Here is a 15,873-nt window from a genome sequence, read left to right on the forward strand (position 1 = left end):
CGAACTGGTTTTGGACGGTTAAATCTCGTTAATGTGTTTGTGCACGTGCGGTGGTATGGTGTGCTTTTTGTTGTTTTGCGCTGAAATCTGCGAGATCCGCGAGATCTCTCGTTGAGGAAGGTTCGTCGCTGTCGGCACCCGAGTGGAGAAAGTTTTTTGAGCGCCCGAACGGTTGGTTGCAGCAGTTGAAACCATCGAACGGCGCTCGGTACTGCGAGATCGTGATCGTGAGCAAACAACAGTGAGCCAAGGTTGTGTGTGAGTGCGAGTGATTTTCATTTGCATAGGTAAGAATTCAATGTAAAGCAAAATCGAAAATTCGCATCCGTGTGGCGCATGGTGGCGTCATACGGAAAACGAGGGGAATTTTATTTTTGCGACCGTTTGGCATTTTCAACGATGGTAGAACATTTTTTTTGTAGTGTAATAGAATCGTTTTTTTAACCTCCATTAGTGAATCATTGCCAAAGTTAGGCATTGTGTCGGCTATAAGAGAATTTTCGCAACACGGCAATAAGCGACGAACCTTCATTCTGCCGATTTTTAAATACTTATGATGTCATTTGGGAGTTTTTAGCTTCTTTTGTGTTTTTGTGTATTGTTTTCTTACTTGTTTTTATAATTGATTTTAAAAGGTAATGAGAAAGTTTTGTTATCTCTTTGTTAATGAGAATTCAATTAATTCGTTTTTATAAGGAACCATAATAAGGAATCTATAGTTAGTTTTCTTTAACAAAATGTGAGCAGTTGAACATTTGTTTACAAAACATTACAAAATAAGCAAAGAGTACACAAAAGACGCAATAAGAACAGAAATCTCGTTTATTTTCATAGTAATTCAGCGGAAAAATGTGTCCATGAATCGAAAGTTTGTTAATTGTGAATGAATTTATGCGATCGCATGGTTCGCTGAATACAGTAAAACATGATCCATCTTTTATGAAACGGCACGTCCATCCGGTACGAATAATTTTCCTCCCCATTTATTACCTACTTTTTGTGTCTGCTTAATCCTGCGTTATGGGTGTTACTAGCAAAAAGGTACAGTGAAACAAAATTATATTGTTTGTGGTAATTTATTTTTCTGGTGCTCAAATACATTTAGTGAGACGCTGATTGTTTCAGTTGTCTCACGTTGTGAAATTGTTGCTCGGTGTGAATCAATAATAGTATGTGAAGTATAGTGTGACCCTCAACCGTAAGATATTGTTGATGTTGTTGTGTGCGCCTGAACCATCGGTAAGTCAACAACCATTTAGCACCACCAAAAACCCCTCAAATCGGTAAAACGATTAAAATTCATATTTTAATATTCTTAAATTAATTTGAATAGCAGATTTCGTTGTTAAAGCGGTAGGTAGAATATTGTGTTCTTACAAACAAAGTTGTTTTTTTTTCATCAAACACGACACGGTTGTAAAACTTGTTCGTTCATAAGGGAAAAATAAAATTCTTCATATCGATCCCACACGATCGTGGAATGTTAGGGAATCCTTTACAGTAATGGTGCCTGAGTAAACATACCAGCCGGAACCTACATAGAAAAAAAAAACAAACAAACCAGTCCCACCAGAGGAACGAGCCCACCTGCTGTAGAGGTGAGTGTGTGCGTGTGCGGGTGTGCACAAAATTAATAATTAAGTTGCCGTTGCGCAACACTACATTAGCGCAGGGACAAACCGATGATGGGTTTTGTGAGGGATACCGGACCGGACTGGATATGGGAAGGCCGTCCAAGTTGGTCGCGTTCGTCGTGCTGAAAGGTTTCGGTGTAGCATCTTGAACCACTGTGGAAGTGCGCTACCTAACGGACATTTGTGTTTGGCGATATTTTTATTTTTTTGATTGTTTTTCATTTCCCCCTGTGTTTTGTTTCAGCGGTGTAAACGACTGCGTGGAATGCAGGAGCCGGTATCGTCGCCAAACTTGACCTCTATGAGGATTTGGTTTTGTGTTTTGGTATGGAACAGCCGAGTGTCCCATCAAGGTCTTCTGGCAGTTTCTCTCGATCCCCTTTCTCTGGTAGGTCCTCTACATTTTGCTAGCTCCAATGAGGGTTTTTTAAATTTTTTATTAGTAGTGGTCATAATTGCAACAGTTGACCTAACCTCAACGCACGATATCTATTGGACATCGTTGAATGTTAAAGTGCAAAAGAACTTTCTATTGGCTCAAATATCACGATAAGATACTGGATAATTCCGGTTAAAACCGTACCAATCCCTAGCACATGATCGTTTCATTTCAACATCGTTGCCAACACCGAAAGAAGAAAAGGAAATGTCGAAAAAAAAGAAGACTTATGCTAACCCGAGAAGGGGAATGATGATTAAGCATGCGCATTGAAATGCTTTCGGTTGCAGATTCACGAACCGATCAAGATCGTACCGATCGTTTCGCTCGGTTAGTTCGAATTTATCAACAAACCAGTGTTGAATCAAATCTGTATCGATTAATTTTCATCGGTGAAGCAGGTGGTGTGTGTTGGTGGTGGCACGTGACCGAGGATAAATTTCATACCATTAATCTAAACCGAACCACGTATTATCATAAATGTTTCATAATTTCGTTCGTATCATAAATTATGCTTCGAATGGGTTTAGGATTGATTTCTTCTTCGCCGTGTTAATTTGTTTAGTTCCAATCGACTTTCAATCCAATCGGGGTGAAAAAAAAACTGGAATATTATGCAATTTGGTTTGAAGAAAGAAAACAACAATATCTGATGTTACTTTCTTGGTGTACATTCCGTTTCTTTATTACCTCGAACGTGAAAACGATAATTCGCTCATCATGACAATGTTTTGATGGATAGAAAGTACGCACTTCTTCCCAGTCAGTGATTTGCCAATTAGTATTGGAAATGTTTAAAAATTAGCTAACTCGTGATTAGTCACCAGGAAGGCGGGAAGTAGTATTGCGGATGTGAAACAGTAAGCTCCGGTTTTGGTGGTGAGAAGAAAACAAAAAACCAGATCGATTGTAGGAAGTAAACAGCTGCTGCTGCAATTGTTTGTCATCATTTTGAAGGTGGAATAAATAATTTTTGGGGAATTGTTCGCCATTAATAAAATGTTTTATATTAGGCTTTATTAGAGAGAAAATTATTTTTCATTTTATTGTACTATTTGGTTAAGACAACAAAGCAAACAGTAGTTATTCGTGAAGTGTTTTTGACTGATGATTTATTTTCAATTTCTGGTATACTCAGCTAAATTCTCAGAACCTTGAAGAAAAGTTCGCTTTTGTGTAAATTTTTTTTGTTAAATTGAGTAAATTATTATAGGAACTTGTTGAGATGAAGTGAGAAATTTCAACTCCTATCAAAACGTTGGAAGCCTGGGATTAAGTTGTGAGTTCAACTGGCAAAGTTCATCGTTGTTGAATTCTGTTCAAGTTGAACTCAAATACATACATAGTAGATCTGGAATTTCTCCCATTATTTTCTACTTTGGTTAAAGTATTATCCGATCACAAATTTCCGACGTTGATTTGCGCTTTGAAATGAAAAATTCCACAAATTCCACTTCAACTTGAGCAGATTCAAGGCAAATGATTCACAGTTTTCTAGAAGCCCATGGTATGAAGAATTGACCAGCATTTTAATTACATTTAAGTCTTGAAATTTCAAGAATATCCAAACAGAAAAGTTGAAATTTTCACACATCCTAAAAAAACCATGGAGAAATAAAATAAGTTCTTCATATTAAAAAAAATCATTAAAGTCTTTAGTTATCGTAGTGAAAGGGAAAACAAAAATTCAAACTATACACAGTAAAGTTGGTGTATACCTCCAAACCTCCAACCTGGTGGCAGGAAATGTATGTCAGAAATGGAAAAGGGCACATCAACCGTGAAGAGAACTTCAAATATAAACAAAGCATAAAAAGATGCGCCGTTCCACAGCCCCCCGGGGGAGGGAAGGGGTTTGTAAGCGAACTATTAGCCACAACAGCCTCTTTCGTCATGTGCACCCGTAGTGCACTCGTATGCTCAATCAGGCGCATAACCAGCCGTCTTTTGCCGGATCGTGCCAGGCCGTAGTGTTTTCTACGATTTTCTGTGTCACTAGTGTTTTAGCATTAGTGACCATAAAACAACAACCACGAAAATGGTTCGTCATCGGAGCATACCCGTACAGAGGCAAAACAATCGTACCCTGTGGACAGTTTGGGACAGGGTGAAGGATGGGAAGGCTTTTTACAGGGTGGTGAATGTGGGAATGTAAAGAAGAAGCAGATTAACAACTGCTGCAAGTAATTGCTTTTGATGGTAGGTACTTCGCGTCTTCGCCACTTCCCAGATATACACACACACACGCGTACACTCACGGATGGGGTTGGATTTTTTTTGTTTTTAGGCCTGTTTTCCTTCACAACATGGAGACGATGTTAGCGACCAGTGTGCAGTGTTGCCAGCAGTTCAGCCGTCCTTCTAGCTTCTTCTGTTGTTGGTGCTACTGTTACTGCCGCTGAACTTTATCTTCATGCTTAACGATCAGCGCTTAAGCGGCGCTAGATGGCACCTTCGGTTCGTTGTTTAAAAGGGAGAAGAGAGAAGAGAGAGAAGGGGTTAGACACCCAACGAGACGGTGGGAGGGAGGGTTTGTGCGGGCCACTCTTTTCCCGAGGCGTTCCTTCAATCGAGCGGAAGGTGATGAGGTTATGTGATTTAGAAATGTCATAATCAGCGGCGAGTGGCACGTAATTGCGTAATAGTGAGGGCACCGAGAGCCGTTTTGGGGATCGTTGGATGTGTGTGTGTGTGTTTGTTAGTTTTTTTTTTCGCTGCGATTGTTGCTATTTGTGTGATTTCTGGAGCTATGTAGGTCCCGGGCTTGACATCACAAACCTTTCGCCACAGATCCTTCATTTCCCGGGGGAACTCAACTTCACGATTGGAGCATAAAAAACCAAAAAAAAAAAGTGAGATTATATTTCACCTTTCCATTGCACAGTTTTTGGTGCTTGTTTGGGGTTGGTAATTTTTTGGAGCACTTTTTCGTGTGTTTATTTGACATAATTTTTGGAGTATGAAAATTGTACCACTAAAACCACTTGCGCTTCATGAGTAACGAGCCATAATCACAACGGTGGTGTATCTTTGCTTGCGTATGTTAACGGGTGACGGGTTAGCAAACATGCGTCTGATCTAATTTCTCCCCACCGGAAAGTTAATGACGCCCGGGCATGATGTTGATGACAGTGGGCAAGGGTTTGTAAGGGCGCTAGTTGCAATGTCCACAACCACCATTAACCACGCTAATCATCAACTTCTTAGCCGTAATCGATGGTGCAACAATGCACTCACTGGACAAGGTTTGTTTTGTGCTATAGTAACGAACGGGGAGCAGAGCCAACAGTCATCAATCGAATGGAAGCACATCATTTTTACCAGTAAGAGACAACCCAACACAAACTCCGTTCCATCTGCAGCTGTTGTGATGACGCTCAGGGAATGGTTTACCCTGCCGATTAGCACATGTTTAGGATGAACGTGTAAAGTTTGCTGTTTGCCGCTGCATTCGCTACTTTCTCGATCGTTTGCGTGGTGGTTCGGGTTTCGCTTCCGAATTTCCTTTCCTGGACACCGGTGTAATAATTTAGACGTTTCAGCAAAAGTGTCAAACATTTTAGCACGTTCCAACGGTACGGAATGGATCAATTGATTGCGATGAGCGAATGGTTTACTTTGCCACTTTTCGCATACGTGCATTATACATGTGCTGAAGGATGCGTAGGTACACTGTTGACTAATGTATTCAGCGTTAATGTACGAAAGTGTTGTAATCGCTGCTCAAGGTTGCAGCAAAGGGTGGTTTTTTTCGGGTTTTTGGTTGATTGCGATTTAAGGATGTTGTCAATAAATTCGTCATCATTGCGAATGGTTTAACAAGGTGGCGTTTAGAAGATGTTTTTTTTGGTATGTTTGTAGTTTGACAAAGAAAAAAATCCATTACTCTAACATCCACATGTGATCCACAAACATTCAGTGGAACAGTCCCGCTCGGAGATATAATCAATCTTTGCGAAGCCACACTAACACTCCGGACCCGACACATGGTGATGGAATCGGCAGACAAACCTACTGACTGAGTAACATAACCAAAACCAGAAGGGAACCAACCTGCCCTTCACCTAACGCGCGACACCCGAATGCTTATGCGGCGATCGAAGAAAAAGCGGGGAAGCGTAGACGGACAAAAAATGCAAAATGAAAGTGATCAACATTTATGTAACAGGTGACAGCATGGGGAATGTGCACCTTGCCATCGACCGTGCTGATGAATCCGGTACCGGCCGTTTGCTGATGTTTCTTAGCGGTGGGACACACTATCTGGTCCAGCGTCTTTGTATGGTGATGCGGAGATCCCGGAGGTCTCGGAGTGGAGCAAAACCGTTCATTATCACTCTCATGGTGATGACGTTGTGAGTGTGTGTTTTTTTTTGTTGCTCCTGCAATGTGGGCAATGTTTGGATTATCGCAACCAAACCTTTCTCTCTTTCTTTCTCTGGATGTGTGCACCGTTCTTCTTTACGGTGGATTGCGATCCATTTTTTAACTGGTCGGTTAACTTTCGAAGGATGAAATTTTGCCGATATTTTAGCACCCATAACAACGACGCCAGACAAAACGGTTTTTGTTGACGATCGCATCCGATTACGAAGTTTCTGTTGACGATCCGACGGTACCGATGGCGAGTGTGAATACGTGAGAGCTTTTTTATCGATTGTTACACATTGAATTTCCGGTTGCTTAATAGTTCATCTTCGTTTGCGTGGATGCTTCTTCTGGAGCGGTGTGGATGCTGCAGGAGGATGAAGGTCTTTGGAAAAGTGGGTTTAAGTTTCCGAATGTTGGTTCGATCGCAGTTGCATGCTGTTGGATCGTGTCAATGTGCCATCGTTTTAATGCAAGCGATTTGTTGTGATTCAACCCCTTTAATGGGTTGTGCAACGCATAAATACAGTTTGGTATGTGTGTGTCTGTGTGTGTTGGCACTGGCAACTCCACTTAAGGTTCTGTCCACTTCAGCACACCATAATCATGCGCGTGAGCGTCCACGCGAGCGACTAAGGCGCCATCAAACTGCCGGGAAGCCTGCAATGCGTACAGGAAATGCTTTGGGCGATTGCGCGATGAAGCCCCCAACGGCTTGACGCACGTACCATTAGAAGCCGATGCATCGTCGGAATCGGAGACCCTTTGGAGAGGCATCGATCGATTGCGAAAGAGGCGTTGGGCCTGCCTGCACATCGCATCCAAGAAGCGTGCCTTCACAGTACGCTAATTCTATGCGGCATTACACAGCCGTTGCATATGCCCCCTGGCGGGTGGAAAAGTCCGATTGCGCACGCGTGCTGCATCGTGGAGAAGGAGGAGGAGGACTCTTGCTACGGGTGGTTCTCTTGACACATTACCGGTGAACCCGGACCAAAGCCATAACACCGAGCCACATCTTCACGCGTCAAACATTTGCTGGCTGCTGGCAGCAATCGTGCACCGTACGGCCATGATCCCAAAAAATGCACCAGCATGGTTAGTAACGCCGTCACCAGTTACAGCCGACAGTTTTGACCGATTTGCGAACGAAAGCGAACACGTGGTGGGTTGTTGGCACGGTGACCGTAAGTGCAACAGAGCGAAATTATAATTAAAAATTGTTCCATCCTTCCTTGCCCGGTGCGTGTTTGGTGCGTCTTTCGATCCTCATGACGGCGCATGACATTCGATCGATTGAAGAGGGTTAGTAGTAATAACCACCTGTCGGTGCGTGTGTGTGTGTATGTAGCAGGCGTCTCACTCAATTGATATTCAATAGTCGCGTTTGAACCCCGATGGGACAAGGGCACGTTGTAAATACTCACCCTTGGCACGGGCATGGGTTATGTTGTAATCGAGTTTTGTTTGGTTTTTGTCGTTGAACTTCAAACGTGCTGAAGAGGTAAACGGTCATAAAAAATAGAAGTATTGAAGGATTATTTTGTTTTTGTTCATCAATACACGTTTACGTTTGCGTGGGAATCTATACAAGGTATCTTGTTTCTGGAATGTTTGACAATATCACATGTAAGTGTTTTATTTACGTTATGTGATCAGCCATTTTGTTGAAGACTTTATTGTTGTTTATAAGAATAATATAAGAGTATCAGTTGGATCTGAACTAAGTTAATAACTAAGGTCGTTTGGGATTATTGTACAGCTTCCAGTAACTATTCTTGGTTGCATCTTCTTGAAGAACTTTGTCTAAAAAATTGTTGGAGACATTTCAAGCCAATATGCCGATCAGTATCCAAAACTTCTTAAAAACCTGACGTCAAACAGACCACGACTTGAATTTCGCTCCTTAGTTTCCTAGTAAACTAAAAACTAGACTAAACACTTATGAAATCTGTAACATTTTTTTTGAAAAACTGTGGAATTCGTTTTGAAACTAAAAATATTTGGTAAACCGTCGAGAAATCTCGGGACGAATTAAAATATATTTGGAATAACTCGCAAAGTTTTAAAGGATCTTTATTCTTTATTCTCTTTAAGCTGGAAAATATAAGATTTGGATTTTTCTTCTCTTCGTGAGTGTTTGAAAAGTGAAATATACACTCAAAGACAATGTTGTAAGACTTTTCAAATAAATGTAAACGTGGCATTTACAATGGATTTCGAAACCGGAAAAGGTTTAACATTTTTCAATTTCTTTTATCAATTTATCTTGAGAAAAAAAAATCCTATAATGGTTTCAAGTTAAAAAATGTATAATTTTCGAAGCAGAGTTTTTAACATTGAAACATATTTGGAATTTGTTTATACAAGAAAAAATAGTTATTTAAAATATTAAATTATTTACCATTTTGTGAAGCATGTGTCTCCCTGTATTTAACAAACTTGCACACAACATGGCTCGCGAGCATGCATTTCTATTGCGCACAATCCGTCTCTGCTCAGGTCACAACTCACGCATTTAGTGTTGCGATACCAGCATAAATGTGCTCACTCTTGCACATTGGCCTAGCGGTGTCTTATGGTGCTACTGTGACGTCAAGCATAAGTGAAAGGAAGGCACGTTGATGTTGGCAGCTGTGTTGATTTGAAATCATGTTTCTACGCTATGCTGTACGTTTGAAATTTAAACATATTTAAATCCTGATGATTCTTTTTATAAACATTCAAATGCGTGTAAAAAAGAATAATTAAGAAGTGTAAATTTATCGTGTTTTTTTAATGGAAATATCTCTCTCGTTATCATTTTGCTTAGAAAGATAAAAACAAAACTTCGAGAACGAATGAGCGGTTCATCATCGATTTGTTTGCATAAGAAAAGGAATGGGATATAAACCGATTTATCAAAGAAATTTTATTTTATATTGCTGGAGAATATTAAATTACACTTCTTCTTATGCTCTCTCTTGGTATTACTCATTTGTAATTAGCTTTTCATTAGTTTCGCTACAGATTTGTCGTTCCCAATTTAACCGTTGCTTGAAAGCATTGTGCAGAAAGACCCTACAAAACATCCCTGCAAACCACGTTCGAAGGTGAGTGCATTAGTCAACATAAAAACATCGCAAGGGAAACGCATAGAAAAGCACTCGTGAGTTCCGCACTTGTGTGTGTGTGCGTGTATGTTTTATTGTTTTCCCTCCGAGTGAGTGCTACGATGCGGGCGAACGACGATGATAAGCCGACGGTTCAACGATTCGATGACGATTTGTTCACCTCATGCGCGCGGGTGGCGAAAGGGAATTTTTCGCCGACTGCAGGCCTCCCGCAAAACGTGGCAGGGCGCGCACGATTTTCACCGTTTTCATTTACCAGTCAAGGTTGATCACTCGGCAGGAGCGAACGGAAGCAAACGACCGCACCGGTTGTATCCGGACGACGTCGGATGGCCCGTAGTACGCGTAGCTTTCTTGCACTGTGTGCCCTTCCTTTGCTTTTGCTTGGCAAAACGGACCGTACCTACGATCTACGGCGACGCAGTGCTTGTTTTTGGTGTGTTGAAAACAAACCCGCCATCCCTCCCTCGACCCGCATATGAAAGAAAGCAAAGGAAAATGTACCGTGCACCAGCCGGGCGAAAGTGCAACCGCGTGCGCGTGTGTTTATGTGCGTGACCGGCCATTAGCAAAAATCTTCTTGCGTACCAAACGAAAAACGGCAAATGGAAAGGCAAGTGTGGTGATACGCACGACGATGCGTGTTGTTGTTGACCCGTTGACCCCGCACAATTTTCCCACGGCCATGGTAAGGGTAGGGGGTGGTTATTGGGAGGGTTGAAAGGTGTGCAAAATTAACCCTCCCCCAATGCGGTACGGAAAGTCATCGCACAAAACCTGAGGGCGAAGCAGTGCATATGTGTGTGTGTGTGTGTATGCGGTTTGGTCATCGCGCGCGCGTGTATCTGTGTTGCCGCAAAAGTGTATGTGTGCGTCGCAAGGTTTGTGTACGCGAGTGAGTGTTTTTTTGCGTGCGCAAAAGATAAAGAAAGCCCCCCCAACAAAAAGAAAAATGAAAGAAAATTCCGAATGAAAGAGAAAAACCAAAAAGCGCAAAACAGCTGGAACGGAAATCGCTTTCCGCTTGTTTGTTTCCGTGGGGGGCACAAACGAGCGTTTGTGGCGTGATGGTCGCGCTATTGAAAAATGTGATTTGTGAAGAAAGAAAGTAAATAATTAAAAATAAAAAAACGGGTTTCCGCACAAGGAAATCGGGCCAATTTCGGTCCCAAAAACGGAACGAGGCGGTTGATACCTGTCCACAAGCTACGCGTACTGCGTCACTTGCGTCGTCCGTTTTGCAGCCGGTCGTCGTTGGCTTATTGTTCGCTCCTGCCTTGGTCATCTTCCTTGAAAAAAGAAAAAGAAAAACGAACCACCTAGGGATACCGATCCCTTTTTGGTGAAAAGATGTCGGCGTGTGTGAATTTTCCCATCCCTTTAACCGCCAGACCGGGACACAACTCCCCTTTGGGGCTGGGTCAGGGAACAAAAGGGAATCGATGAGATGATTTAAAATAAAACAAACCGAGGATACGTTAGTACGTTTGTGTTACGATTGGTTTCTATCGTTCGTTCGGGGTTTCGGTTCTGTTTTTCTCTCTCTGTCACGTCGTTCCCTTCTCGTGGTGCATCACCGTCCGCAGGGTGATGCAACGTTGGAACGTTGGGAAAGTGTTTGAAATAATCAATTTTATTTCGCAAGCTACAGTAACCCACTGCAAAGCGCTACTGAAAACCGAAATGAATGAAATCATCATTCTGAGCGAGGGTTACTCGAAGTATGAGGAGGAACCGACCTCAAAGCCGGACGCCCCGATGCTGGCTAACTGCACCTGCACCCTGATCAAAGGCCCCGATTGCAACGTAATCGTCGATACGATGACACCTTGGGATGGCGATCTGCTTTTGCAGCGTAAGTATTAAACAACATATCCGCATGCTGCAATCAACCCTTAAACAAATTCTTTTCAGGACATACTCAGGACATAGAAAAAAACTTAATAACGGCCCCTCAAAACAAAAAAAAAAAGATGGCCGGAAATTAAGAGTTTAGAGTCGCTGTATGTTTCACATCTTCGCATTTGTCCGTTTCTTGAGTTGTGATGTAGAAACCTTCGGAAGGGGGAAAAAAGGCTCATTACCTACAGGGTACCGATAGTGGCGGTGTTTGGCAAAGGCGTAAGGGATCGTCTTCGAAATTGAATTGCCATTTTCTTTTTGGCAAATGGTACGTAAACACCACGGTACAATACCAATGAACAGCGACACAGCAACACAGCTTCCCAGCGGGTCAAGTGCGAGAAGCATTTTCACTTTCCTCTGGACTAGTTCCAAAGCCATTTAGGATATGTATGTGTTTGTGTATGTGTTTGGGGCACGAAAAATATAACCACTTTCCTTAATCTGTTCAGTCCCAGTCGAAAAAGGGGTTTTTTGTTGTTGCTGTAAAAGCAGAAGATGCTTAAACATCTTCGTACGAACTTGCGACGGCCGATGGACACAATGGCTCAATATCCTTCGCATTTTCGCCACTCCACACACGCTCACACGTTTGAGGGCGCATTTACTACGTCCATTGACTCGTACCGGTATATGTTGATGTCGGTACATAAGATTCAAGCTTTTTCTATTTCTTTTTTTTTTGAGGGCGGCCACATTCGAACCCTTTTTCCGTACATTTGCTCCGGTAATGATGGTGGCGATGGAGCCGCCTGGTGGATTGGTACACGCATTGGGGTACACGCGTTACACAGAACAAACGATTCACAAAAGCGATTGTGGCGATGGTGGCACACACCCATTCACATCGTACATGTTGAAATGGAAAAAGACGTTCCTTGGAGTAAGTTTTCCCGATGTTCGACGTGATGTTTCGGAGTGATAGCAAAGTAAGGTTTTTGGGGTCGGCGCCTTACCGACAAGACAAGACGAGTTGGAAATAGTTTTCCTTTCAGTGTGTGAGATGGGAATCGAAAGAAAATGGTAAGGATTGGCATGGGTTCACAAATCAGAAAACTCCGGTACTGCGAACTTCCCTCGTGCGGGGTTCACCTTTTTGAAGTGAAAATGGTTAGTTTCGTTCAGGTTTCGTTTTCTGCTTCCCGCAAAACCAATCAATTCTTGTCACTGTGACGGTGGAAACGACGGGGACTGATGTTGGATGGGAAGAAGGAGGATGGGTTGGACTGGAATGGATATAAAAGAGGGAGTGCTTTTGTATATCCTTCTTTTCAGGAAGCTTTTGTTAGAAAACTATCGTAAGTAGCAAAGAGCTGCGATATTATGGCACACAGTAAGACAGTGGAAATCATTCGCTTTAGGGAGTTGGAGTTTGAATGGAGGAGATGGTGAAGGAGGACAGAATAAAACATTCAAACGAGGGTTGAAAACTAAACGAGGGAGGAACTGGTTTGTGTGTGTGTGTGCGCGCGTGTGTTTGCGAGCTTGCGAACATTTCCGGAACGAGGTGAAACATCGGAAAAGCACGCAATGACGAGCAAGAAGTTCTGCAGCACCAACCGTCATCCAACAAACAGCTAACAAACACGGGTAACAGCATTCAGCAACAGCAGCATTAGCAGCAGCAGCAGCAGCAACAAACGCTGATACGGTACAGTTTTAGAATCCTGGGGTGGTAAAACTACCCATTCTACATACACAGACACAAAACACAGAACTAAACGCCTTTCGCTTGTTTCTTCATTGGAACACGCGGGCCACGATTTCGAGTCAGCTTGTGCCCGGTGGTGAACTTTTGATTAAGCTTTTGTCGTTTTGCGCGTTTGGTGCGTTTTTCGTTCTTCTTCTTCTTCTTCTTCAGCTCAAACATACCGCAACGTACCGACACACACACTCACATACACGGGTAAAAACACGGGGTCACGGTTTGGCCACCCGATGATGACGGTGGTCATTTGAATGGTTTTCCACCCAACAACCGATTTTCTTTACCGTCAGCCTGCGGTAAACGGTGAGGGTGGCAAAATTGTTTGCCCGAGGACGAGTGCGCGCGATAGCGATTTCGTCGGTTAGCTTTTTCCCGCATTTCCTTTCTTTTTTTGTGTGTGTGTTATTTTCTCGCCCGCCCGCGAGAAGGTTTTTTTGAAGAAAGTTACGCGAAAGGTTAGCCAATCGATGTACAGTGGGGATGAGGAAAATGAAGGAAAAAACAAGGCACAGCAAATGGTTATTGTGGCCGACGGGTTTGCCACGGCAGTCAGGCTATTGGATGTGGATTTAGAAAATGTCTGTACTGGGTTAAATGTTAGGACTGTAACGAAGTGTCTGTGCTGTTTTGCACACAATTGGTTATTTATGTTAAAACACACACTTTTCTTGGAGGCTGGCATTATTTATTAAACATTTATTCAGTCAGGACATTTAGCTAGTGTAAGCCAACATATGATATTTTTTTTTCAATTATTTCCACTTAAAATACAGAAAAGAATTCGTGTACGATGTCAGGAAAATTCTACCTTCACACAGAAATTAAGAAAAATTTCATACTGAAGCCGTAATGTAATAACTTAAACTGAAATCGACATAATATCCTGAGGAGTTATAAATGTTTTCCATCATATTCCCAGAACTGCGGAAAATAAAATTTTTCCATCTTAATTCTGTATTCAAAAATGGTATAGGTATAAAAATCTTTCAAGGATGCTGGAGTCTATAAATGTTTAAAATTGTTCAAGATGATCAAGTCCAATTAAATGACAACAGATCGCTGAGCTCTTAGAATGATCGTACTGTACGCCTAGAATTAAATACATATATACGAAATCGTGGAAGAAGATAGAATAAAATATTTGTTTGAGTTTTTCAACTTTATATTCGTTTGATAAAGTCGAAAAGCCAGACTAAAGATCTTGCAAACTGTGCAATACAGAGCTTGATGTCTAAATGGATCTTTACAGTCCTTTGCTAGTGGTTTTGAAGCTCCTAATCTAAATAAACACCTAGAACACGAACTTCAGTTTTTGTGAGACATTAATATGTGAGGTTTTTTTTTTAAAGTCAACAGGTATAGAAAAATTTAGAAAAAAATATAGAAAATATTAAGAATTAAAGGCTAATAATTATTTTTTATTTTGTCGCTGACATCATTCAACCTGCTAATATATTTTAAAAGTTAGGCACTTTAATATTTTCCGAACATTTCACGCACTTTGTTGTGCACCCCATAACTATGAACCACCAAACCGATTGAAAGCGACCGATTTAAGTGGAACGATATTTCAAAACACAATTCCATCCAGTTCATTTATTTTGTGCTCATACTTTCTACCATTCGCCCGCCCGGAAGCAAGCTAAAAATCTCAGAACTAGTTAACAAAAAAAAAGCGTAAGAAACAAATCGTACAAAAGAGAAAATAACGCACACTGTGTGCAACTAATTTAGAAAGTTTTTTCATTTCCATTTCCGGAAACTGGCTCCCGGAAGCGTTGTTTGGTGCGGTGAGTTTCACAATTCAATGTGATATTTTCGCAACAAGATATGGAAGGAAGGTAAGCACTGTGAAGGTATGATCTGAGGGAGTTGCGAAATAAATTGATCTTACCGAATCCACGTACCAATGGATTAGCGTGCTTTTTTTGTGTGCTCCAAATTGCGTTTGACTTTGCAATTTTTCAATTTAGAATCGAGTTTGAGGGAAATGGTAAAAATAATTTCCTACAAAAAAGGAAAAACTGATTGATGAATTTCAGTGTTGTGAAAGTGAAGATAAAAAACGTTCCGTTTGAGAAAAAAAAAACAAACAGAAAAGAAACGAAGGGGAAAAAACGACAAAAGATATGTTCACGAACATTAATCATTCACGACAAATGGGAAGCGGAGTTGGAATGTTATGTAAATAAGGGATAAAAGTTCGATCGTTTTTAGCAGCAGTGTCAAAACAGTGCATAATAAACGATATAGAGGCACGTTTGACAGAGAGACAGAGAGAGAAAAGGTCACAAATGAAGATGGAAAACGATATAAAGTTAGCTAAACCGAATGCTTGGGGAAGTAAATTATTTCGGTATTCGGTTTTTTGCTGCCTAGAAGACCCCGAACCCTCTGTCGAGTGTCAATTCTGACCAGAAGAGTCTAATAACTCTCCTCCAGCGTTTCTCACTCCGCGAAACTTCATAATGATGCCAATCAAGCCAAACGAGGATTAACCTTCCGTCGGATTTTCCACAACGCAATCGGATTGGAGAATCTCGCGGAAAACTTTTCTTCCTGTTTTTCCACGCACACACACACACACTGACTCTCATTCGTACTCGCACTGTGAACGCTTTTCACACTGACCGATACGAACAAACGTTACCACAATTAACCGGCCGAAACGACTTTCCACAAGGGGCAGTTAGATCGAGAAGTGGCAGT

At 41.7% G+C, this 15,873-nt stretch overlaps 1 protein-coding gene across 2 annotated transcripts in view; it reads left to right on the top strand.

The window, feature by feature from the left end:
- LOC125761204 (metallo-beta-lactamase domain-containing protein 1) overlaps window positions 1-15,873 on the top strand; it is an 89,555-nt gene that overhangs the window by 17,839 nt on the left and 55,843 nt on the right. The window contains exons 2-3 of one of the 2 annotated variants that reach the window (XM_049422126.1): window positions 9,440-9,533; window positions 11,206-11,409. In XM_049422126.1, the coding sequence (XP_049278083.1) occupies window positions 11,238-11,409 (172 nt within the window). In that variant the 5' untranslated portion in view covers window positions 9,440-9,533; window positions 11,206-11,237. Of the gene's footprint in view, window positions 1-9,439; window positions 9,534-9,795; window positions 11,410-15,873 lie in introns of those variants that run through there. The other variant, XM_049422124.1, reaches the window with a different exon arrangement.

Source organism: Anopheles funestus, chromosome 2RL (assembly GCF_943734845.2).
Source record: "Anopheles funestus chromosome 2RL, idAnoFuneDA-416_04, whole genome shotgun sequence".
Taxonomy (NCBI): Eukaryota; Metazoa; Arthropoda; class Insecta; order Diptera; family Culicidae; genus Anopheles; species Anopheles funestus.